General features: G+C 40.9%; 1 protein-coding gene across 1 annotated transcript in view; it reads right to left on the bottom strand.

Annotated features, from left to right (window-relative positions):
• Positions 1-272: 272 nt before the first annotated feature.
• The window catches only part of LOC126187633 (lathosterol oxidase-like), a 95923-nt gene continuing 70021 nt past the window's right edge, over positions 273-26174 (bottom strand). The window contains exons 3-6 of the mRNA XM_049928832.1: positions 24687-24935; positions 9393-9576; positions 6787-6959; positions 273-1988 (exon numbers count right to left, since the gene is read on the bottom strand). Coding sequence (XP_049784789.1) covers positions 1776-1988; positions 6787-6959; positions 9393-9576; positions 24687-24935 — 819 coding nt within the window. The 3' untranslated portion in view covers positions 273-1775. The remainder of the gene's footprint in view (positions 1989-6786; positions 6960-9392; positions 9577-24686; positions 24936-26174) is intronic.

The following is a 26174-nucleotide window of genomic DNA, read 5'->3' as shown; positions in this document are numbered from 1 at the left end:
AATTGATGCACTTGCTATTTTCTATTACTACTTAAAGTTTGTGTCATCAACACGGGAATATTCTATGTGAATCAGACTTTCGTTAGAAACACCATAGAATAATTTGCACAATAAACAGAACACATGGAGTATGGGAAGAAATGCGAAATTCATTGTGTCAGTTCGTTTACATCAACGTGAGCTGATGCTGATGATTTTATGAAATGTACGTTGTAAAAACATTTAACATTAAAAGTAATTATTCTTTATTTATATCATTGGTAAACCAATATTCTACAGCATTGTAGTCGTTTTCAAATCTGGTGACGTTTTAATACGTTACAGTTGAATTAGCGTACATAATGTACCGTGATTATGAGTAAAAACGGAATCAGTTTTGTGAAACCAAATTCTGTGTCACATAAATTGGCACTTAATACAATACTTGTATTGCGTTGCTACTGAAATATGCAAAGAGAATGAAATCTCTGGGCACAGTACTGACGGAGCGAAACGTATGTAGGGCTTATTTCAATGGTGGTGCAAGTCCATTACCTCCACTTTTCTGTCTATAATGCTTCTGAAATTAATGAGCCAAACAAACAGAAAGAAAGGTTCATCTCTAGCAAGAAGCCATATGCTTGAATATTTCTGGTACCTCAACTGCAGGTTTTTCAACGCTCATTTAACTTGAGGTCTCTGTATCTCAACATGAACAAAAATGGACTTGCACCACTATTGAAATAAGCCCTTCATATGAAAGTGACAAAATATTTATCCTTATCCTCCAATGTCACTAATGATTGAACATTGTTGACACAGGATTAATTTAATGGCAATGACTGCTTTTGACCTCAATACTTGATTATCAGATGTTTTAATTTCTATACACACCGTATATATGCTTTATGAATGCAACACCATATACAACATATCTGTAAATTTATTATATCAGATTATTTACATTAAGATGGGTTATACACTCTATGAACAAAAAGAACGATTAAGTAATTACGGCAGATAAAAACCTTACTGAATAATGGTTGGAAACAAAAAATATCGAAGTAATGAAAGAACGCTTAGGAGAAGGAGGGAAATGCAAGAGGAGTATTTACCACAGATTCTGTGGATAGAAAAGGAAGAGCAATGAAGTGTAATCACTTGGAGCGCTGGAATTGTGGAAGGATGTTTTCCCATCCTTTTTTTTTTTTTAAGGAATATGAAAAAAATTATTCAGAGTAATTTAATGACTGTTGTGGATGGATATGAAAACAAAGTGAGTACTGTAAGAAGAAAGACACAAAGGAGAAAGACCGACAGTTTTTGAAGAGGCACGAGAAAGAAGAATTGCCAAGGAAGGATTAGTTACGTCATGAAGCAAACAGAAGAACAGAAACATCTCATCGTAGCTATACTACAGTGCATGGTTTCGGTCTGGCTTTAAGTTATAATCTTTCTGAAAGGTATCAAAATCTTACCACTATGATAGTAAAAGCCTGTCGAATTCTGCAGAAAATTTGGCCGGAGTAAAACAGATGCCTGTGCTTGATTTTGAAGACGTTATTCGTCTGCGCAGAATTCGACCTTACTTCTGTAGTTGTTCTGTATTAGAAAAAGAAGTATAAAAGGAGAGTCATGAAAAGAGTATTTATTGGCATTCCGACATCCGTAATTATGAATATATACAATGACTCTGCATTTACTTAAATATCCACAGGTTCCACGATCTAGCTGTGACCAGCAAGGCAACAGAAAGCAGCGTGGCTGAGAAGACTTCAACGGCGCATGCGCGGTTGTCAGTGGGCGGCCGCCCGCTTGCGAGTCGCGGTTTCGGCCCCTTCCAGCTTGTACTCGAGGGTGCCACTACGGTAGGCACGCGGGTTCTCAGACAGCCGCTCAGTAAGGTCCTGCTGGCGCTCTTCTTCTGTAGCCTCCGACAGCGCCTTGCCACGGCCGTAAAACGTGTCTTCCGTGTACAGCCGGTCCTTCTGCCGGTACGTCCCGTGCAGCTGCAAAAATATATTAGGCGTTCCGTTGAATTTACACCACACAAAAAACATAGTGGCATAATGAAGGAAAACAGTTCTAACAATTCCATTAGAATTTTCAGCAATGCCAGAAAACTCCGAGGAAGAATGCACATCAACGAAGCTAGACATGTACGAAATCATAAAAAATACCTCAAAATCAAACAAACAACTGGCGATGATTGGATTACAGGAGACTTAAAGAAAAGGCAGGGAACCAAAGTTTTTAAGAGACCTATGGACTTGACTTATGAGAACACTTGGAAAACAGAAAAGATTCCAGAAGTGTGGAGACAAACTAAATGTCAACAATAATAAGCAGTTATTGTATAGTAGACTTTCTACTCGTTGTGCCACCTTGCTGACAAGAGTTTGTTGTGAAGAACCAGAGGGAAAGTGTTTCTCATCAAAGTGGTGAATTCAGATGATATTCTAGTTTTCAAAAAAATGGTAGCACTAGGCAGTATAAAAAAACATGTCTATCAGATGAGACAGCAGGCAGAGGTATTCCTAAGGAAAACAAAATTACTTTTCAGTTGCCCAAGTTGAAGCATTTTGAATATAAGTCAGATATGAGAGGGAAGATGGCTGGTTTTGAGTATACTGATGGACTAACCAAGCATGCAATATCTCTTAAACGCTACTATATCCCTCAAGTCTACCTCATGAGAGAGCATATGTCACAGGTAGTGTTCCAATGATGATAAAAAGAAGTGAATGATCTGCAAAAAATTGCACATTTTCCTGCAGGATACAGTCACTTTCGTGATGTACTTTTCTAATGGACCATAACATACACAGAGGAAGAGGACAATGAAGGAGAAAAAAAGATCATAATTATTCATAGGTTTTTTTGGAGATCCATATCAATTTTGCTCACTTCCTTATTCTGTCATGTGAAATAATATTATGGAAGTTTTTCTGACAGTTTATTGTTTCTTTTATTAAAATTTTTAAATTCCTACAGTTATATAAATCATAATTTGGAGAAAGGGCATATGTCCAGTCTATATAATCCACAATAATTGCCTTATATGTCACCTGCTGAATAGTTTTCCTTCCAGTATTGTGACAAAATATGATTGCAAAACTGCAGAAAACTTTCATGTATAAACTTTGTTTCGAACTATCTATGAAGTTTATCATATCTACTGAAAATTTTCACATTTGTTAGATATGTCCTTTTTACATCTTTTATTTGAATTACAAATGAGAGTCACTCATACTACTGACCTGCAAAATACTTTTAAAACTTCTCCTAAATGAATTAAAGAAACTTTAGAAAAGTACTGAGAATACCAGACTGGTACCTAAAGGGTAGCTCATGCACAGAACCTACTTTTATCTTACAATGAAGAATTCTCCACAGAATATTAACCAGCAAATGTGTTGTAGTATCATTTAGTGATATGCAGAAAGCATTTGATCTTGAAGACAGAGGAAACAGATAAAACCATGAAAGAATCTGGTGTTGAATCTAAATCAGCAATGAATGCAATACATAAGGAAAATGTTTAAGAAAAATCTCTCAGCAACTCGAACCTGTTGGTTCAGAAAAAATGGATCGTGAAACCAGAGTTAAAAATCATTAAACAAAATCCATAACACAAGAAGGAATTAAAGTAAAATGTTTAGCTTTTTCAGACAATTTTGCAATAATCTTAGAAAATCTGAAAGAAACTGTCATTCAAATAAACGTTCTGGAAAGAACAATCAATAGAAGTCATCACAGAAGTTCAGCTGAAAAAACAAAATTTATGAAAAAGATAAAAAAAATGTGCACAAAATATGTAGAAACACACGTAAGTAAAATAGGACGACTTTGTAAATTTATATATCATGAAGGAACGAGAAAGCAAAATGGAGTATGGAGATTTTTAATAGATGTTTGAATTTGTAAAGTGAATTCACTACATGGTTTACATAAAACTATCTGCAATAAGAAATAAATCCCTAGAAATAGAAAAGTAAAATACTGCATCACAGTGGAGATACTAGAATGTTTATTTTCATATTCTGTCGCTTGCTATACACAATCTACTAATCCTACAGAAAAAGATCAATAGGATCTTTTTTGTAGGAAATATAACGTAGTTAAATTTTGTGTTAGGATATGTTTTTGCTGGAGGCAACAATTTTCGAGTTATTGAAGAAAAACGCGTTTGAATGTCACTTTTGTACGTTTTGCTTGGATAACTACATTAAGGTAGGACTAATAGTTTGTGCTTAACACGCAAGAGAATATGAAAATCTTGCACATGGATTTAAAGGCGCTGAGGGTTGCGCAAAACCCATGTGTATGAGCCTCTGAATCCCCCTGCAAAAGGACAACAAAAACAAACAATAAGCTATAAGCTTGGTATGATAGAGATACTTGAAAGATGAAGAACTAGAAAAGTAATGGGCACCATACAAACAACAAAGGGTTGGAGAAATGGGAGCGATGAAGAGAGCTACAAAAATACACAAAAATATTAGAAATAATGGCAAAGTGATGATAAATCTTCTTTGGACACCACTACCCAATGGATGGCAACAAGATAACAAAAATTTTTGTAACTGTGGGAAAAGAAGTTAATAGCAGGGATGACAGGCATAAGAAAAGTACTAGAGAAAAACAGTGAAAAAGAATCATAAATAACGGACAGAGACTAATTTAAGAATAATATTAAATTTTTATTTTCAAGATGGATGGAAGCCAGGAAAATACAACATGGCAAAAAGATGAAAGACTTCTGGTAAATTGGAAAACAACAATGAAAGAAAAAAAATGAAGTTGCTTGATTGCAGTTGGACAAATCGAAGTTTAAAAATGAAAGAGTTTTGAGGAGAGCATGAAAATCGTGCCATATGTGATTGATAATTATATATGAGTAAACTCAATTCTACAGTACTAGAGCCAAAAATTGCTGAAAAAGTTCATTTATGAAATCACTGCAGTGTCAAACTAGAGGTTGCATGAATTGTAACATCGAATCAAAAACCCATTTATGTTTCTGGCGAATTGGCTCTAATGATTCTTGGGTCGAGTCTTTTATACTGATTGCAGGAGAATACTGCTGTTCCAATTGAGAAATGATCATGAGTCACAGATACATGTATTATGCCTACTGATCACCTAGCGCAATGCTCAGAAGTGAATGCTGAACTACAGCCAAACGCAACTTTGCCATGTTTAGGAAAAGTACTAGACGTTTATAGACACCATGTGGATTGGACGCTATCTTCTGGCTATTTGGAACCACAAATGAGCTCGTGGATGTGGACGACTTTCGTAAGAAAAAGGAAGATTTGTGTTCAATGCCACGTGAAGAAGGTATCATTAGAGGCATGGCACAAGCTCGAAGTAGACGATATATATGAGATGGCTTAGCAGTAGCAGGAAAAACTAGGAACGTGCAGAGTGTAAGGCATAAAACATATTCTACAGGGACACCAGACGACGATTACTATGGGACATTAACACTTCTATTGGAATATCCTCTCTTCTTATTTTTCATGAATATTATTTTTCACGCTGTGTTTTAAAATAAAGGTAAATAACTGTTCACACAATACTTCCTGTGTAGTGCATATTTACAACTAAAAAAGAAATACACATTGTGAACAAATGAAGAGATACTGGGAGGAAAAGAAGAAAAGTGCTAATTAGGTTCAAATGCGTTCTTTAATTGGTCATAAAAGAAACTTGACCAAATGAAGTCAACAACAGGTTATGATCCTGTCATGCACATCCATATGTGGATGCTGTTACAGTACATTTTGCCTTGTCTACTAAATAACAAGTTACGAATAAGAGAAGCAACTAGATAATGAATATATGTGTATCCTAAATAAAAATGGTTCAAATGGTTCTGAGCACTATGGGACTTAACTTCTGAGGTCATCAGTCCCCTAGAACTTAGAACTACTTAAACCTATCTAACCTAAGGACATCACACACATCCATGCCCGAGGCACGATTCGAACCTGCGACTGTAGCGGACGCGCGGTTCCAGACTGTAGCGCCTAGAACAACTCGACCACTCCGGCCGGCTGTGTATCCTAATTTAAGGAACAGTAGAGGATGTTCCCTAGCTTGATTATATCTGACCTCTGTTTTGTATTTAAATTTTTGCATTGGCTTTGTCGTCAAATCAGGTGTTAGTTAGGTCAAATGTAAGGCTCTTTTGTGATGTAAGCTCTATTCTTTATGACCTCCTTAAATGAGTTACTTCCCTTGCAAATTTTATGTGGTTCATGTAAAGCAGATTAAAAAGACACTATGTTTTGGAATTACATGACACAGGGCCATGTCTCAGTATAACACTTTAGACATGGTAATTACTTTCCATTTCACAACTTGAAAACTAGCTTGAGAAATTAATTATATTTTTATCAATTTGCGTATTCACATGCAGAAAATTAGTTACACTCATTACAATTATTTATCTGCCTTTTTCGATACTATGTCCCAGCTTCCAGACTGATCTGTTTACACGAATTGGAGAACAGTACGGAGTACTTTGAAGTTGTTGTTACCACCTAAGTGAATTTCTGAAATAAGCAATTCACAGGTCGAAAACGCAACAAGCAAAGATACTGATGCAGTATGACTATGTTTAAAATGCTCTTGGTAAGCAAGTTTACCAGAGAGCGAAAGATAAAGTATAGCAGACATCACAGTCAACATTCTTTCGTCTGACAGTGATTTCCGTAAAGCAGTACTTGTGCAAGAGCTACAAGTGACATTTTCTTTGAATATGTAACAGAAACTCACTAAAGTGCTATCTGAACTCACCTTGTCCCAAATGTATATGTTGAAGGCAAAGTTGACATGGAAGTACTGGTGGTGGTTGTCGTGGAAGATAGCGTCTGGCTGCCAGGGCTGCCACCAGTACGCCTTGAAGTTGATGCCAGAGTGATCGATTATGCCGTGGTAGTACGTGTAGAGCGCCACGCCACAGAAGGGGACTGTAAATCATTAATGTTGACTTTGATTAGCATTCAGCAAATATGTGTATACACGTTTCCACAGCTATTAAGTTATTTCTCACACTTCACTCACTGATTTTCACAAATTTAAATTACAGTTGAGATATTTCTAACAACAGCACATTTGTCAAAGTCAGACCGAGCGAGGCGGCACAGTCGTTAGCATACTGGACTCGCATTCGGGGGGAGGACGGTTCAATCCCGCGTCCGGCCATTTGATTTAGGTTTTCCATGATTTCCAGATGGCAGTTACAAGAGTCGAGGGGCATGAAAGGGAAGCAGTGGTTTGGAAGGGAGTGAGACAGGGTTGTAGCCTCTCCCCGATGTTATTCAATCTGTATATTGAGCAAGCATTAAAGGAAAAAAAAAAGAAAATTCGGAGTAGGTATTAAAATCCATGGAGAAGAAATAAAAACTTTGAGGTTCGCCGATGGCATTGTAATTCTATCAGAGACAGCAAAGGAATTGGAAGAGCAGTTGAACAGAATGGACAGTGTCTTGAAAGGAGGATATAAGATGAACATCAACAAAAGCAAAACGAGGATAATGGAATGTAGTCGAATTAAATCGGGTGATGCTGAGGGAATTAGATTAGGAAATGAGACGCTTAAAGTAGTAAATGAGTTTTGCTGTTTGGGGAGCAAAATAACTGATGATGGTCGAAGTAGAGAAGACATAAAATATAGACTGGCATTGGCAAGGAAAGCGTTTCTGAAGAAGAGAAATTTGTTAACATCGAGTATAGATTTAAGTGTCTTTTCTGATAGTATTTGTATGGAGTGTAGTCATGTATGGAAGTGAAACATGGACGATAAATAGTTTGGACAAGAAGAGAATAGAAGCTTTCGAAATGTGGTGCTACTGAAGAATGCTGAAGATTAGATGGTTAGACCACATAACTAAAGATGAAGTATTGAATATAATTGGGGAGAAGAGGAGTTTGTGGCAGAACTTGACAAAAAGAAGGGACCGGTTAGTAGGACATGTTCTGAGGCATCAAGTGATCACAAATTTAGCATTGGAGGGCAGCGTGGAGGGTAAAAATCGTAGAGGGAGACCAAGAGATGAATACACTAAGCAGTTTCAGAAGGATGTAGGTTGCAGTAAGTACTGGGAGATGAAGAAGCTTGCATAGGATAGGGTAGCATGAGGAGCTGCATCAAACCAGTCTCGGGACTGAAGACCACAACAACAACAACAACAATGATTTTCCTAAATCGTTTCAGGCAAATGCCGGGGTAGTTCCTTTGAAAGGGCAAGGCTGACTTCCATCCCCATCCTTCCCAAATCCAATGGACCGAAGTCCTCGCTGTTTGGTCTCTTCCAATAAATCAACCCAACCCAAGATGCACAGTTAGTCAAAGTCTGTTCCAGTTTCACAGTCCAAGGGCAAGAGGATGCAGCGAAAACCTGCCCCTCCACTACATGACTCCTTATGGTGTAAGTCTGATGATGATTTCTATGAAAATGTAAGCGGTGGCTGGAATCTAGCACTTCCACAGACCACGGAATGTTACGCTTGAAACATACAATTCCCACTGTTGATACCTTAGGGTAAAATAGTCAGTTAGGTATCTATATACTTTTAACCTTGATAACTTGGACCATGGAGTAGGAAGGATACATTTTTAATTTGTGTTACACATTGCGTGGTGTCGTCCAAAGAGCGAGGTGCCAAGGCAAGGTTGGTACCTCGCGACGGAACCACGAGTAAACATAGTCTCTGCCAGAAGCAACGGCAAATGAGAGACGGTGGTATAGACACGCCCACAAGAGTTTCCATGCGCAACGGCACCCCTCGCTCAGCTACTGAGCTCAGTGACCCTCAGCCCAGTCAGCAATCATCGCCGATGACGGCAGCACCTTCTCTCTATCGAGAGAGCAGTGCGACAGATGCATTGCACAGAACTCTTATGTGCACTCTGTCAGAAGAGACTAGTTCTGTATCAGATGTCCAATGGCAGTAATAAATAATCATTACTTTCCTGCGGGCGTGCCATGTTACAGAATTAAGTATTTCATCTTGTTCAACATCTAATGAAGTGGTCTGATATTTTATATGTTGTAGTACCATCTCAGCCCCTTCTGGCGTAAAGCTAAGAACCCACCACTGTACTGACGAGTATTATTTCGTCTGGTACAACAAAAAATGGCTCTGAGCACTATGGGACTTAACATCTGTGGTCATCAGTCCCCTAGAACTTAGAACTACTTAAACCTAACTAACCTAAGGACATCACACACATCCATGCCCGAGGCAGGATTCGAACCTGCGACCGTAGCGGTCACGCGGTTCCAGACTGAAGCGCCTAGAACCGCACGGCCACACCGGCCGGCTCTGGTACAACAGAGTGGCTGTTAGGTGTAGAGGATATGCACGATGGAGATGCCAGGAGCTGCTAGTGGACTCACCAAAGTGGCAGGGGATGACGAAGAGCGGCAGACACAGCGTAATCTGGATGTGCATGATCTCCACTGGGTGGATGGCTGTCACGGAGAAGGCCGTCGGTTGCTTGTACTTGTGGTGCAGCTTGTGGAAGTGCTTGTACAGGAACGGCGTGTGGTAGATGCGGTGCAGCCAGTAGGTCGCGTAGTCCTGTGAGGATGCAAATGATGCAATGTGATGGTAATCGATATCGATCCAGTTTTTCAGTACTAAGTCAACGTGAACATAATCGTTGTACTAATAGCAGAGTCATCTTTTAGATGCTGTTGTAACATTTTTCTATACCAAACATTAAACTGTAAAATACAGCAAGACTGTCATTGTTGTGTAATATCGAGTTATGCAAATAGTTTGTTATTAAACCAAGCATTAAACTGTGTTTCAGGTATGTAGGTACATTGTAAAACGTACTGGCTTAATTTGAATGGTCAGTTAGGTATTGTTATTACGAAAGCACACCATAGTTTGAGTCATTAAAGCGAGCAGTGCACAAGATAGACGTACAGTATCAATTGTTCGCCGATTCAAAAGTCGCCACTGTTGCGACACCTTCGAACTCCCGCGCGTGCCTCTGCGGCTTGCGCTGTTACGTGACTCTGTAGGCGGTGATCTGATAGCCCATGTTTGTGAGCACTTTTCATAATTTATTGTGGCCGACGCAGTCAAAAGCTTTAGCATAATCAATAAAGCAATTCTTTTGGATTATGGAGAAGGCAAGAGACTTCCGGAAAGACGTGTATCTTGCTTCATTGATTGTGCTAAAGCCTTTGACTGTGTCGGCCACAATAAATTATAGGAATCTTTATAAAACCTTGGAGTACCAGATCACCTAACATGGAACTTATACTCTGATCAAAAAGCCACGGTGAGGACCACATATGGAGCAACTAAATGGGAGAAGATTCAGAAAGGAGTACAAGGCTGCATATGGGACCCTGTGTATTCAGTCTCTAACGCAGAACACGTTATGAGGAATGCCGGGCTAGGTGAAGAAGAAACTGTAATTAAAATAGCTGGGATAAATACCTGTATAAATAACCTAATATATGCAGATGATACCATACTGATGAAAGAACGTGAAGAAGAGTTAATGATCTTCTTACTGAAGGTGAAAGAAGAAAGTGCAAATGCTGGTCTAAGGTTGAATGTCAAGAAAACGAAAATTATGGCAACTAAATCTCTCTCTTCATGGCGTATAGGAGGAGAAAAAATGGAGGTAGTTTATGTGTTCAATTATCTCGGCTCCCAGATTTCTGCTGATGGTGACTGCAGTTGCGACATCAAGAGATGCTTGTTACTTGGTAGTAAAGCAATGTCCAACCTTGACAATGTTTTGAGGAGTAGAGACATAAATTTAACAAGTAATGTCTGTTTCGTGAGGGCTATGGCGTTTCCAGATTTGCGGATGTGAGTTCTCAACCGTAAGAAAGAAGGCTGAATGGCGTAGAACAGACACTTTTGAAATGTGATGTTGGAGGAAACTCCTTGGACTTCCATCGATCGCAAAGAGAATTAATAGGTCAATACTACAGCGAAAAAAACCAGATTGCTCTTTGGGAGGTCTGACACTGAAACAACAACTTACCTACTTTGGGCACAGCATGAGAAGACATGATCCGCTGGAAAAGACATTAAAGCTGGGAAGAACAAAGGCAATAGGAGAAGAGGGCGGCAAAGCCTAAGACGGATGGATGGCATCACAGAAGTAAAGGATTCCAACCTGGCATGTCTGCAGGAGAAAGTGCAGGACAGACGAAATTGGCAGTTTTTAGTTCACGGAGTCACGGAGAGTCTGAATCGGCTAAACGAATGGAGAGAGAGAGGGAAAGAGATAGTGTGAGAGAGAGAGAGAGAGAGAAAGGGGGGGGGGGGCAAGGGGCGGTGGTGCGACTGTGGCTCCTCCTAGACGAAGGTGCCTGCCGTCTTCGGTAGACTGACAACACAGTTCTCTTCCGCCATCAGCTTGGACCCTGCAGCGACCATCTACGGACTCAATCCCGTTGTAGGCCCGGCTGAACCCGTTTGTTTTGCTGGATCTATATCGTCAACGGCGGCGCTTACCATCGGGTGATCCAGTAACCTAATGGCCGACTGTTAGGGGTTGTGAATCCTGGTGTGCCTCGTTGAACCCGCAGAGAGCTCTGTGGCTATTTTTTAGCTGGAAAGACTCTGGTTATGATTCAGGACACCGTTGGTATGGCTGGACTAAGGCAAGTTGGCTCTTACGTGTGGCTCCACTCTTCTAGGTTGCAGTGCTTAATTGGAGCACAGTTTTGGGACAAATTATAATAAGTTTTATTAATTGTGTTCATAAATGCGGATAGTTGTTGTCTATGTAAAAAGAAAATGTTTTCCATTTTATTGAGGCTTAAAGTCCGTATCACAGCAGTATTTTTTCCCTGTATGGATAATTCGGGATATGTAAAGTTGTTTCATTAAATTTGCTTTCTTATGACACATTTTATAAATTATTGTTGTGGCATTTTATAACTGCTGAGGAAGTTGTAGAGTGTATCTATTTTACTCTTTGAAATTGTATTATTTTAGATTGACTAAATGAGACTTTTGAATACTGTTGTCCTCTTTTATAGGAGTTTTTGAAATAAAAGAGTAACGTCTTCTGAAGAAACGTATCACACTCATCTAAATCTAGCCCTTGCATGTATTTATTCGTTACCAAATTGTACTCTTCAACTTTGCTCGTCTGCGGAGTGTGCTGGCGGCGAAAGTTTGCGATCGGCTCTTAGAACACTACTTGTTGGTTCAAAAAATGGTGCAAATGGCTCTGAGCACTATGGGACTTAGCTTCTGAGGTCATCAGTCCCCTAGAACTTAGAACTACTTAAACCTAACTAATCTAAGTACATCACACACATCCATGCCCCAGGCAGGATTCGAACCTGCGACCGTAGCGGTCGTGCGGTTTCAAACTGTAGCGCCTAGAACCGCTCGGCCACCCCGCCCGGCTGTTGGTTCAAGCCTCGCCTCCTTGTCCGAGGACAGCCAGATTATAACAAACAAAATAAGCCACCATCTAATAGTTTAATGCGTCGCAGAACTGTAAAAGTCGATGCTGAGCAGCTAGAATGACCAGGTACAGCCTCTTGGCTCATTTTTCTTGATAACAATAATAACCGCTACGCACTCACATGAATCAACAGTATTTTCACGATGGCTGCTTCATAGCTGCGGCGCACAATGTTGTTTCGTAGCTAAGGTTGACAACGAGCGTAAACAGTCCGTACCAGCACGAAGTAAAGCGACTTTCACCGACCAGAGAGGGCTCAAGTGAATGCGTACGATTCTTCCTCATACAACCCTGAAACTGTAAAGACGCGCTATAGCATGCTAGATGGTAGTTAGTGATGGAAAACCAAACCCCGTGAACAAGGTGACGAATTATACCGGCCTATAGAATGAAGTACTCCACAAATGATATGAACGAGGTTTTGCTCATGAAACAGGACGAGGATCGCCGACATCTTCAAGTGTGCCCACAAGTCGACTTTGCTTTTACCACATATAGTGCCTTGTTCACAAATGTGAAAGCGTGACCCTTCGTGTAATTTCATTTCAAAATTGAAGAAAGAATATATGCATATCAGCTGCTTCAATAATGTGAGTCATTTTCTTATTAACTCTAAATTCACGATATTTATATGAATCCAGATTGTTGTCAGCACTACTAAACATAGTTGAAGTACCTATTTAAAACCCATAAACTGTTTTGCGCCTCATTACACGGAGCAGTCATTTGAGTAGATGTGCGAAGAAAAACCTTGTACAATTGTGGTCAGTGATTTATTGTTTCTATGTCATAATGATTTAAGTGTTCAAATGGGTATATGCATGCAGACTGAGAATAATTGTGTTGATACGGGTATGTGAGGGAGTGTATTTAATTTTGATTCGCTGACTCAGATGTGACTGCCGTGTTTTATTAATTTTTCTCTTTTTATTTTGTATCCTCAGTACTACGCTGAATTTTTAAAGCACTTGTCTTGTGTACATTTTTGTAGGAGAATAATTTTTGTTTATGTGTAAAGGCTCTGAGCACTGTGGGACTTAACTTCTGAGGTCATCAGCCCCTAGAACTTAGAACTACTTAAAACTAACTAACCTACGGACATCACACACATCCATGCCCGAGGCAGGATTCGAACCTGCGACCGTAGCTTTATGTGTAGAACGATTAGGTAACATTCTACGATTAACTGGCATAGTAATCTTAGTCGCATAGCCAACGTGTATATTAACAGCCCTATTAACAGGGGAGATCGTTCAAAAAAGTAAAAAAGTCTGTCGTCGTTAAGCATAGTGATTGTTAGACACGCATGTACGGTCTGTGGTTTTCGTAGGCCTTCCACTTTTCGTCATAGCGTAGTGTATACACATTGTAACTTGCGTGCCATGATCCGTATTTTGGTGTAGAAGAAAACGAATCCAATAAATATGGGTCCACAGACACATACTTTCTGAAAATTGAACTTGTTCATAGGAGGGGTTAAACGTGACGTCGGTTCGGTACAGTTGTTGATGGGTGGAATTAAATGTGACATCCATCTTTCGCCACGCATCATTTGCCTTTCATCTTAAAGAATCACGTGGCTCTCTTTGTAGCTGACCCGATTGTCGTCGTACGTGCTGGTTTGTAATGAACATGCGATCCTGTAGTGTCTGAACACCATCGGCTTTATTGATAGAGAAAATTTGGGAAAATCTGGGGCCTGGTGTCTGTGGGACGTAGAGGCCAAGGTGCGTGGCCATCCTGACAGTCCAGTAGTATGGAAATGTCAATTCCAAATGTCGAAGCACAACACGGTGAAAATGTGCAGAAACCACCTATGTAGTCTTTATTGCCACAACACATCCTCGAGCAAGGTCTTGAGTACGTTGATGAGAATATACAAATTTAATTTACGTGGTAGCACGTACGTCCCTGTTAATCTATTGCCAAATGGTTCTCCGTAGATTGATCTAGAAACGGTTCTGATACTTTACATACATGTTGGCTATGAAAATTCCCAACATTATCTCTTATGAACCCACCTGATGGGTAAATAAAATCTAAGACGTAAACAGGGATCTACCATCACTCGCATGAGCAATGACTGAGCTGTAATCTAACTGGTGCTCTTTTGTGGTCTTACGGCTTGGACGCGTTTAAGATGGTACAGGCGCAGCAGTTGTTCACGTAGTACGCTCAGACGAGGTAATGACTCACGACTTTCTCTGCTACTAATCGCTGCTCACTGATCCCAGGATTTGCGCCCAGTAAACGTAGCACACGCTCCATCTCAGGCATGTGGATTGAGAGGTCTTCCACAATGTATCTTTTGTGACACTAGAGAACCTGTACCCCTAAGTCGTGGATATTTTTCAGCACTGACCGACTGGTTCACATGTTATTTCCATTCGCTAAAATGTAACAGGAAATGTACTATATCACACTGTAGACCATCTAACGCACCAACTGAAGTACTGAGATAGTAAAACACATCAGAAGTTTGTGATGCAGGCATTGACAGAATACCGAAGCAACGACTGTGCTCATATCCGCAGCAAAACGTCTTTAAACTCCTCCTACGAACAAATGTTCAGACTTCAGAAAATTTGCATTTGGAGACCCTATTTATTGGAATAAAGGTTCTTGTGTCGATGAATACTACTACTTCTCAAATTATTAGGCACCTTTTTAATCTTCTGTTTCGTTTACAACGTAAATTACCGTAACTAATAACGTTTTTTGAAACCAACTGCTCACTTGCTTGAATGAGTACTAGAAATAATTTAACTTTGTTTTTCGTCACGTTTATGAAGACTACTTCACTTAGAATTTCTGAAAGGAACATTAGCATATAATTTCTTTTGTAAATATGTATTTGGTATTTTTATTTTTCTGACGTGTTACACATCCTCCAGGATGTCCTCAGTATGGGTCAACAAGAACGATCAGTTTATCAGATTGAAGCAATAAAATCTAAGAAAATTTTGTCTCCAGTTGCAATCTAAAAACGTTATATGATCAAAGAAGTCATGCAGGAGGGATCTTGTATTCGAACTACGTTTGATTTATTTTGTTACTCAACTTCCGACGTTCTCGACTAAGTGCTGCCAACCACAGCTTAAGTAGAATTTTGGGCTGATAAATTTTTCCTCCTCACCGCATAGCAGTTTCAGTTACTTCCAACGTGGGAGACAGAACGTCGGAAATTCAGTAGCGTTAAACTAGAGGTTTACTGCGCTTCTCTCATTCTGCCGAAAGCGTGTTAAAAATGGGCCGAATGGCAGGCGCTGTTTCAGTTGAACTTTGTCCTCGTTAAAGAATGCGGTATCGGTCAGAGAGAATGTAACCTGTAACTGCCTACGTAACAAACAGGGTTCGGTGCACGCACAAGTCAGTCTCGAATCTGATTCATACTGCGTATCTAAAGCGATAAAGCTTACGTTGTTCTTATCTCTAGATTTCCGAGATTGCAGTCGAATATATCGACAGCTTCTCTTACCTATCTTCATCTGGTGTGTCGAGCTTGGATTGCGGTTGCTCATTATATGAACCCCAAGCAACCAATCTGTTATTATTATTATTATTACTATTATTATTCGTGGATATTTCACAACAATATTTGTCTGCCAGCGCCGACAATTGTCTTCCACTGCAAGTACGCTAGTGAGGCGTTTCCTGCATCGGACTGGCGCGTTTTGCAACGATGTCTGAGCAAACTGATCGCTGCATTAGACGTTTTACTTAAAGCCTATGTCTCTGTTTATTGAATAATCCTTAGAGAATGTTGCACATTATGTAATTCCTTTGCTTTCACTTTGAATACTCATAGCTGCGACGGAAGTCATATAGGAATCACTTGGACCTCCACAATTACAATCACGTACCACCCTCGCATTCACAGCTTAACTAGAGTCCAGACATTGAACAATCGAAATCTACGCTAGACAAACCTGAAGAACACATCTAGGAGAACTTAAGTAATTTGAGAAAGATTGTTCATCTCGACTAAAAACATATGGCTATTATTAATTTCACCGGGTAAATTTGAAAGATCACGCTATTATAACAGAACAGTTCGCAACCTAACATTCTATGCATCGTTAGTCTTAAACACTTTTTCTTCTCACATAAAACTATAATCGACAGTCCAACCAATCCGACTGTCATTAGTTGTTTAAGTATTACTCTTAATTTAGCGGAAGCAGCAGTGACTGGAGGATACTTTAAACTGTGAATAATTGCCTCGAGGCATGTCTGATTGTTCGTAGTCGTTAAGTAGAAACTTGTACATGAAAATGGCACTATTTTTGCGAATATTAATTCTCGATATTCTGCTCGACGTGGTGTATGAGCGAAATGACGCAGAGGCTGCAGAAGAAATGCGAAGAAATCGAAAAAGAAAGATTGATTCAGCATACACTCTCTTTTTGAGTCATCAGTTTTCTGACTGGTTTGATGCGATCCCCATGAATTCCTCTCCTGAGCTAACCTCTTCATCTCAGAGTAGCTTTTGTATCTTACGTGCTCAGTTATTTGCTGGATGCATTCCAGTATCTGTCTTCCTCTACAGTTTTTACCCTCTGCAGATTCCTCTAGTAGCAAGGAAGTTACTGCTGGTGTCTGAACACGTGTCCTATCATCCTGACCCTTCTTATTTTCAACGTTTCCGTATGTCCCTTTCTTCCCCGATTCTGCAGAGAATCTCTCATTCCTTATCAGTCTATCTAATTTTCATCATTCTACTGTAGCACCACATTTCAAACGCTTCTACTCTCTTTTATTCCGGTTTTACCATTGTCCATGATTCACGACTATACAATAGAGTGTCCAAACGTACATTCTCCGAAATTTCTTCCTGAAATTAAGGCCTATGTTTGATAACAGAACACTTCTATTGATCAGGAATGCCCTCTTTGCCTATTCTAGCCTGCTTGTTACGTCCTTCTATCTTCGTCTGTCATGGTTTATGACTGAGAAGTTCATTCTGAAACTGTCCGGTATTTGGCGAAGTTTGAAAGTTTCCGTGGCTAGGGGTCTAATACTGAAACTTGACGCTCCGTGATTAATCTCACGGAGGAAGATTTTGACGATGCTGCTTTGTCCGTTCTAAGGAAAGGTTTCAATTTTGCACCGTGTCCCAAGCGTTCGCTAGTGGTTGTTCTGTTGAATAGGCTGGTTTCAAACTACCTTCTGATGTTGCAGAGGAGGCTAGGAAGGAAGCATGTCGTGAATTGACTGGGGCATACCAATCGATGCAAACATTACCATATAGAACTCTGTACCATAAGGACACAGTCAATAAGTGACTATGCAAATCACAATACATAAAATTACTAATTTCGTTTATTACTATCATTGTACTCTGAATTTGTATGGCTATTTGACTGCAATAAACTTATTATTAAAATTTAATTTATCTTATCATACATTCTTTCGATTTCTTCTCTTTCTGCAGAGCTAGGAGGTATATACTCTATGCTCATGTCTGTTTTGTTTATGTTTTTCTTATGTACTGAAGTTGTTGAACTTGTAAATACATTGACCTCTAAAGAAGAAATTACTGAACTGCTTGACAGTAACATTGAAATGCTGAAAATGGAAATTTTAATGCCAACAGTTCCTATAGTAAAAAGGCCAAAAGTGTAAGTTCAACAATAAAAAGAAACTACAACTGCAGATATGTTTTAATCCATGTGGGCACAAACTCCATCTGCAGCATTAGTTAGGAAGAAATAGTGACTGAAACACAGAATCTTGATTAGATCAGCAAAAACTGTGTGCAAAACCTCTAGTGGTAAATGGTGGTATAATTCACAGAAGATCAGCAAGCGATACGTCACCAGAATAAACACCTGCATTAGGGAACAGCGCGTCAGACTTGGAGCAGTATTCCTTGAATGAAAGAAGTTTTTACATGATAAATGTCTGGAGGAAGAAAGACTAAACCTCAAAATGTAAGGCTCTATAAACTGCAGGAAAATGTTGATGGACATGTGTGAAACCTCTAAAAGCAAGACAGACCAATAGATTCTGATAGGGGTGACAAAACAAAGGTACGTACTGAAAATATTAAGTGTGTATACCAAAGAGGATGCAGTGCAAATCACAGTCAAAAACAAAAATTATGTACTGATGCAATGGAATATCAACTGCTTACAGCAGACCTACCTAACTTAAATAGTCTAAAATTGTTGAACTTAAATTCTGCTTTCAGAATCTGTAAATATAAAAATAATTTGTGTGAATAAATGCTGGTTAACAGAAGATTGTCTACAAGTGTTAAATAGTATTAGTAATTTTAAGGTAGCAAACAGCTTTTATAGGAGTACCAAATCTCGTGGAGACTCCTGCATTTTTCTTGATTCTTTGGTAAATTATAAAATAAGAGAAAATTTTAATTTTTTTATGGAGAGAGTGTGTTTCACAGCTGCTTTATAGAGTTAAGTGGCTTTCACAAAATTTTGCAACTTAATTAAGAAATATGGTTTCAAGTCGAAGTTCCTGAAGGCACTAGAGCAAACAGCATATGAACGACCTGCGCTGATAATATTATGTCAAATTACCACATTGAAAATGCAAAGAAGGAGACCTAGGTATTTCAGATCATTCAGCTCTGTTTACTGATGTCCCAAAAGTGCTGTTATTAATCCAGGTGGAGTAATATCACAGCGTCTGAGACAGCTGGTTTACGTTCGCTTAGAGCTAATCCGGATTGTGTTATTTTACCTGAGGACAAGATCAAAGCTACCGTTGTTTTCGACAAGCAGGATTACGCTGCAGTGTTTGCTGTCTGTTTCAGCGTATCGCAGACTCGGTGCTGATTTCACAAAATGTGTTTAGAGAAAGACTAACAGCCTCCTGGAGGAAAGTTCCTTGTTGCAGGAGACTATCAAGAGTCTTAATTGTTTCTGTGCTGTTCCACCTATGTTATACGGTCCCCGTAAGTTCGTCTTCGTCCGATTGTGAATAAAATCGGTGCCCCGACAAATCATGTGCCAAAACAACTTTTACTCTGTTGACCCATGCAGTAGGTCGATGGGGGCGCCACATTAAGAACTCGGTGGATTTATTACGTCGATTTGAGGGAATGCGTTTGAATGACTCTGATATTATTGTAAGTTTTCATGTGGTATCTCTCTTCACTAGTGTTCGTCTTTCTGATTCGTTACGGTTGTTTGAGTTTAGGTTTGGTGCTGAATAAACGTACTTATTTCGACGTGTATTGACACCCACTTGCTATTTATTCAGTGACAAGTAACTACCAGAAGACAGATGGATTTGCGATGGGAAACCCATTGTCTCAATACTGCCAATTTGTTTATGGAAGATTTCGAAGAACGTGCCCTGGAGTCGGCGGCTTTGAAACCTGTGTGTTTTTCCAGCTGTGTAAACAATACTTTTATTGTTTGGCCTCTTTTTAGTGAGAACTTGAACGATTTTTTATAAACATGAATTCAATCCACCCGAATACTGTTTTCACGATGGAGGTGGAAAAGGATGGCTGTCTTTCCTACCTTGACATGTTGATAAGGAGGAAGGTGGATGGTACCCCTTGGGACATGCCTACTCACACTGACACACTGACTTGTATCTGCAGGCTGACAGGCCGATAGTTGTCACCATCCGGCGCAACGTGGGAGGAGGGGGGAGGGGAGGTACTTTGCACCTTGCTTCACAGGGTCCATGTCATCTCAGACTCTTAAGGGGCTCCGGAACGCCCTATACTTGCAATGTTAAAATAACACTTATAAATTACATCTTTCCTCACAAAGTATTTGAGGTAGGAAGTTGAACTTTTTACAGATTATTTATTGGAATATGGGCTACAACTTAACACAGGGATTTTACAAAATTTTAGTTCAGTTATTAAAGATGATTTTTTTTTCAATTGTAATGAAAATTCACAACATTTTTTGCAATTTTTTATTTATATATTCAAAAATATACAGTTTTTTGGAAAAAGGCTGTGTTAAATTATGCAGAAGGTACTGTGTAACATTTACTGAAAGTTTGAAACAAATATGTTTGGAAGATCCTTAGAAAACATGTAATTAGTATGAGAAAATAAAAGTTTTGGGAATCGAGCAACAAAGATTGGATTAACTTTTTAGTGCATTCCAGGTCCATAGGATGGATTATCTTCATCCTCTGCAAACTCCTCCTCCAGTTTCCTCTTGTTCCTCCTCCTGTTTACTCTTGCTTGTATTTCTAGACTCTTTACAGCCCTGTCTGCAGCCCGAAGGCGTTCCTTGTCTAAAGCAAGCATCGCTCGTACCATGTTAGAACCTATCTTCATTCCCATATTTCTAAATACCTTGCACCTTACAATGTTGCCATCATTGAAAGTCGCAACAGCAACTTTACTTTTACTCATTATTATACTTCAACAAAACAGAGACTCAAGAAACAGAATTAATTACGAATATTTTCGAGATAACGATAGAGTAAATAAACATGAAACAATCGACAATCACACCAGCGATATATATTGAGCCATCACAGGTTAGCCACAACACATACTTTATCTCACATCACTAAAATGTACCTGATGAACACGGACGTTAATAATAACACCATTTGACAGCAGTTTAACAGCGCTACAGTGGGTCACGCCCATGTAGAACACATTTCAAAAAAAATTTAAAAATAGTTGTAGTCTTCGGAATTGAATAAATTATATATCTATTAAAAGGTAATAGTCTGCAGATTCAGAAAACGCAAAAAAGTAAAAATTGAACTTTTCATGATTTTGAGCCTTTCCGGAGCCCCTTAACAGTTTGTCAGCTGAGGTAGCCCATCTCGAGGTCATCTTTCGTCAGAATGGTTATAGTGAAAGACAGATCAGACGAGCGTTGCGCTATCTACCAACTGTGCACATCGCGTGGTTGATGATGATACCGAGCTGGCACCAAAGTCTACAACCTTTTTGCCTTATGCAGTAAGCGTTTCGAACAGGATTGGTCGTATTTTGCGAAAATATGATGTGAAATGTGTTTTTCGAGCACTTTCTATTATGAGCTTCCTCTTAGGTTGAGTAATGTGTAATGTTGGTTTGTGTAAGGCGGGTGTCTACCATATTCCTTGCAGCTGTGGCACGTCATATATTGGTCAAGCTATCAGGACCGTGGAGGATCGGTGTCCTGAAAACAAGCGGCACAAACGCTTACAACAGCCGAGCAAATCCGCCTTTGCAGAACATTGTTTTGGCACCGATAATCCTGTGGAAGACAATGGAATGGAGATTCTGGCATGCTCTTTCAGCTGTTGGGATAATGTTATTAAGAAAGCTGTTGAAATTACGTTTTCTAGTAACCTTATAAATACGGGGTTATTACAAATGATTGAAGCGATTTCACAGCTCTACAATAACTTTATTATTTGAGATATTTTCAAAATGCTTTGCACACACATACAAAAACTCAAAAAGTTTTTTTAGGCATTGACAAATGTTCGATATGTGCCCCTTTAGTGATTCGCCAGACATCAAGCCGATAATCAAGTTCCTCCCACACTCGGCGCAGCATGTCCCCATCAATGAGTTCGAAAGCATCGTTGATGCGAGCTCGCAGTTCTGGCACGTTTCTTGGTAGAGGAGGTTTAAACACTGAATCTTTCACATAACCCTACAGAAAGAAATCGCATGGGGTTAAGTCGGGAGAGCGTGGAGGCCATGACATGAATTGCTGATCATGATCTCCACCACGACCGATCCATCGGTTTTCCAATCTTCTGTTTAAGAAATGCCGAACATCATGATGGAAGTGCGGTGGAGCACCATCCTGTTGAAAGATGAAGTCGGCGCTGTCGGTCTCCAGTTGTGGCATGAGCCAATTTTCCGCGGGCTACGCGTGAAACTTGCCCGCACGCGTTCAACCGTTTCTTCGCTCACTGCACGCCGACCCGTTGATTTCCCCTTACAGAGGCATCCAGAAGCTTTAAACTGCGCATACCATCGCCGAATGGAGTTAGCAGTTGGTGGATGTTTGTTGAACTTCGTCCTGAAGTGTCGTTGCACTGTTATGACTGACTGATGTGAGTGCATTCCAAGGACGACATACGCTTTCTCGGCTCCTGTCGCCATTTTGTCTCACTGCGCTCTCGAGCGCTCTGACGGCAGAGACCTGAAGTGCGGCTTCAGCCGAACAAAACTTTATGAGTTCTTCTACGTCTCTGTAGTGTGTCGTGACCATATGTCAATGAATGGAGCTACAGTGAATTTATGAAATCGCTTCAATCATTTGTAATAACCCTGTATATATGTTATTTTTTTTTAAATTTCTGCATAGAATCCTGCTCTCTCCGCTGTCAAAAAGCAGCGGGAAAAAGTTTATGCTGCCTCACCCGTTGATTATTACTTTCTTTATGGATAACTTCTGACGCCGATCATCTTTGTCATGCGACGGCGCCAGTGTTTACAGTACGAGTGTGCGTGCGTGCGCACGCGTCCATGCGTGTGTGTGTGTTTTAGCTTTCCGGCATTTCTCTGAAAACCGATGTTTTAAATTCCCTTGCACAGCGCTTTATTGCTGCAAATTTCGAAAATGGTAGGGTGCGCTCCTGTCGAAATATCGGCGGTTGTCGGAGACGTCACCTTGCTTCATTCCCGTAAGTTATTTGAAAATTGCCACGCAGTAGCTGCTTGATGACTGGGTGCACTGTCATACTGATACGAACATTTATTATCTCTGAACTGTTTCTCTACTGTGTGCAGTACAGAACGCTGTAAGATGTATTCATTTCCCTTGGCAGTTAGCATTTTCTTAAGGCGATAAGAGACCACATCGTACCCAAGAAAAACACCCTCAGACCGTAAGACAACGTCCTCAGTAGTTCACTGTTGGCACTTCACATGATGGCAGATAACGTTCTCGAGGCATTTTCATACTCATCTGCATTATGGAATACTTCTTTGGGGAAACTCTGCCGGGACAAAAGATGTTTTCCTCTGGCAGAAGAAAGCCATTAGATGTATTTTTGGTGCGAGCAATTTAACTTCTTGCAGACAGTACTTCATTGAGGACAAAACTCTTACAGTTCCCAGTCTATACATACTTAAAGCACTTAGGCATGCCAAAGAGAATGCCGACATGTATGAAAGCAGGTCAGATGTGCACTCATATGAAACCAGAAATAGGAACTTATTAGACATTCCTTGGACACGTTTGAGTAAAATCCAAAATAATTTTTTACATGCTGACAAAACATCACATGGAACGAGGGAATTGGGTGAGAATATTCAAAATGGTGGTAGAGACATGGTTGAAAGAGAAAGCATTCTATAGCATAAGTGAATACCTACATAATGAAAAAAATTGATTATCTATTATTATAAATGTGATTGTGATCAAAGAAACTGTAATTTATGTCATACAACCATACTGGCCTTTTGTATAATCATATACCATATGTTAACTTTTGTGTAATCATTTGTACTACAATCTGTATTACTATGTAACTACTGACCTTGTGTATAATCATTTGTATAGCCATCCGACGATGCCTATACAACACAAATGTTGTCTACAGGCAAATAAAATATGAAAAATATGAAACCCAAACTCTGACGTAGGATCGCCACACGATATAGCGTGATTCGTCATTACAAACCACTCGTTTTCAGTCATCCACGGTCGAGTGGCCCGCTCTTTACATAACCTCAAGCGGCACTTAGCATTGACCTCAGAAATGCACGACTTACAGGGAGGTGCTCTTGCACCCAATTCTTTTTGACTCCCTACAGTCATTGTGCTAAGTGAACTGCTGGTAGCACTTTAGAACTCACAAGTGATTCCGTCCGTTGATTTTATGCGATTTTCTTACAACCGCCCTGCGCAATGCTCGACGGTCCCTATCCGTCTGCATATGCCTGCCTCTTCTTGATTTAGCTGTCGTTGTTCCTTCGCGTCTCCACTTAACAACGACGTCAACAATAATCGACCTGGCCAGCTGTAGAAGGTTGAAATGTCCCTGATGGATTTGTTACTCAGGTGACATCTAACTAGTTCACGTCCGAAGTCACGGAGCTCTCTTGACCGACGTGCTGTTACTGCTCCTCTACTGACGACAGAATATTCCCTGCTTCTTGTTATACTCTTTAGTCCTCCTCTCGAGACACCTAGTTGTCAATTCCGCGTTACGTAAGTGTGTCCAGATAATTTTGATCAGGTAGTGTACGTCGTTTGAGCAGATCTAGAAATTGTGGAAATTCAGCAATTCGAGAGACTGTCCGGCTGTGATTATACGGGAGACTCACCTGGTAGATGAATATAACCGCCCACTGCAGGAACCACCAGGTCCAGCCGTATTCGTCGAACTCGTAGTAGACTCTGCTCCAGCCGCCGTTACTGATGTAGCAGGCGAGCGTGGCCGTGAAGGAGCTGGTGATGAGCAGGCTGAAGGAGCCCACGAGGATCTCGTGGCGCTCCAGCTCCGGCGGCAGGAACTTGGTGGGCTGGCACTTCCACTCCTCGGGGCGGTCGCGCTGCCGCACGTAGAAGTACCACTGCGAACAGGCGAGGACCGCGCTCACTCAGGCGGCCTGTAGCCAATTCTCTGGAACCGTTCTGACGTTTAGGACTAAGGCAAAAAAGTGGGCAACTGTCTCTGAAAATGTCATGCAACATATACACTCCTGGAAATGGAAAAAAGAACACATTGACACCTGTGTGTCAGACCCACCATACTTGCTCCGGACACTGCGAGAGGGCTGTACAAGCAATGATCACACGCACGGCACAGCGGACACACCAGGAACCGCGGTGTTGGCCGTCGAATGGCGCTAGCTGCGCAGCATTTGTGCACCGCCGCCGTCAGTGTCAGCCAGTTTGCCGTGGCATACGGAGCTCCATCGCAGTCTTTAACACTGGTAGCATGCCGCGACAGCGTGGACGTGAACCGTATGTGCAGTTGGCGGACTTTGAGCGAGGGCGTATAGTGGGCATGCGGGAGGCCGGGTGGACGTACCGCCGAATTGCTCAACACGTGGGGTGTGATGTCTCCACAGTACATCGATGTTGTCGCCAGTGGTCGGCGGAAGGTGCACGTGCCCGTCGACCTGGGACCGGACCGCAGCGACGCACGGATGCACGCCAAGACCGTAGGATCCTACGCAGTGCCGTAGGGGACCGCACCGCCACTTCCCAGCAAATTAGGGACACTATTGCTCCGGGGGTATCGGCGAGGACCATTCGCAACCGTCTCCATGAAGCTGGGCTACGGTCCCACACACCGTTAGGCCGTCTTCCGCTCACGCCCCAACATCGTGCAGCCCGCCTCCAGTGGTGTCGCGACAGGCGTGAATGGAGGGACGAATGGAGACGTGTCGTCTTCAGCGATGAGAGTCGCTTCTGCCTTGGTGCCAATGATGGTCGTATGCGTGTTTGTCGCCGTGCAGGTGAGCGCCACAATCAGGACTGCATACGACCGAGGCACACAGGGCCAAAACCCGGCATCATGGTGTGGGGAGCGATCTCCTACACTGGCCGTACACCACTGGTAATCGTCGAGGGGACACTGAATAGTGCACGGTACATCCAAACCGTCATCGAACCCATCGTTCTACCATTCCTAGATCGGCAAGGGAACTTGCTGTTCCAACAGGACAATGCACGTCCGCATGTATCCCGTGCCACCCAACGTGCTCTAGAAGGTGTAAGTCAACTACCCTGGCCAGCAAGATCTCCGGATCTGTCCCCCATTGAGCATGTTTGGGACTGGATGAAGCGTCGTCTCACACGGTCTG

The sequence above is a fragment of the Schistocerca cancellata genome, chromosome 5 (genome assembly GCF_023864275.1).
Source record: "Schistocerca cancellata isolate TAMUIC-IGC-003103 chromosome 5, iqSchCanc2.1, whole genome shotgun sequence".
Classification (NCBI taxonomy): Eukaryota; Metazoa; Arthropoda; class Insecta; order Orthoptera; family Acrididae; genus Schistocerca; species Schistocerca cancellata.
The sequence above is the reverse complement of the archived record's forward strand: the minus strand, read 5'-3'. Positions and strand labels throughout refer to the sequence as shown.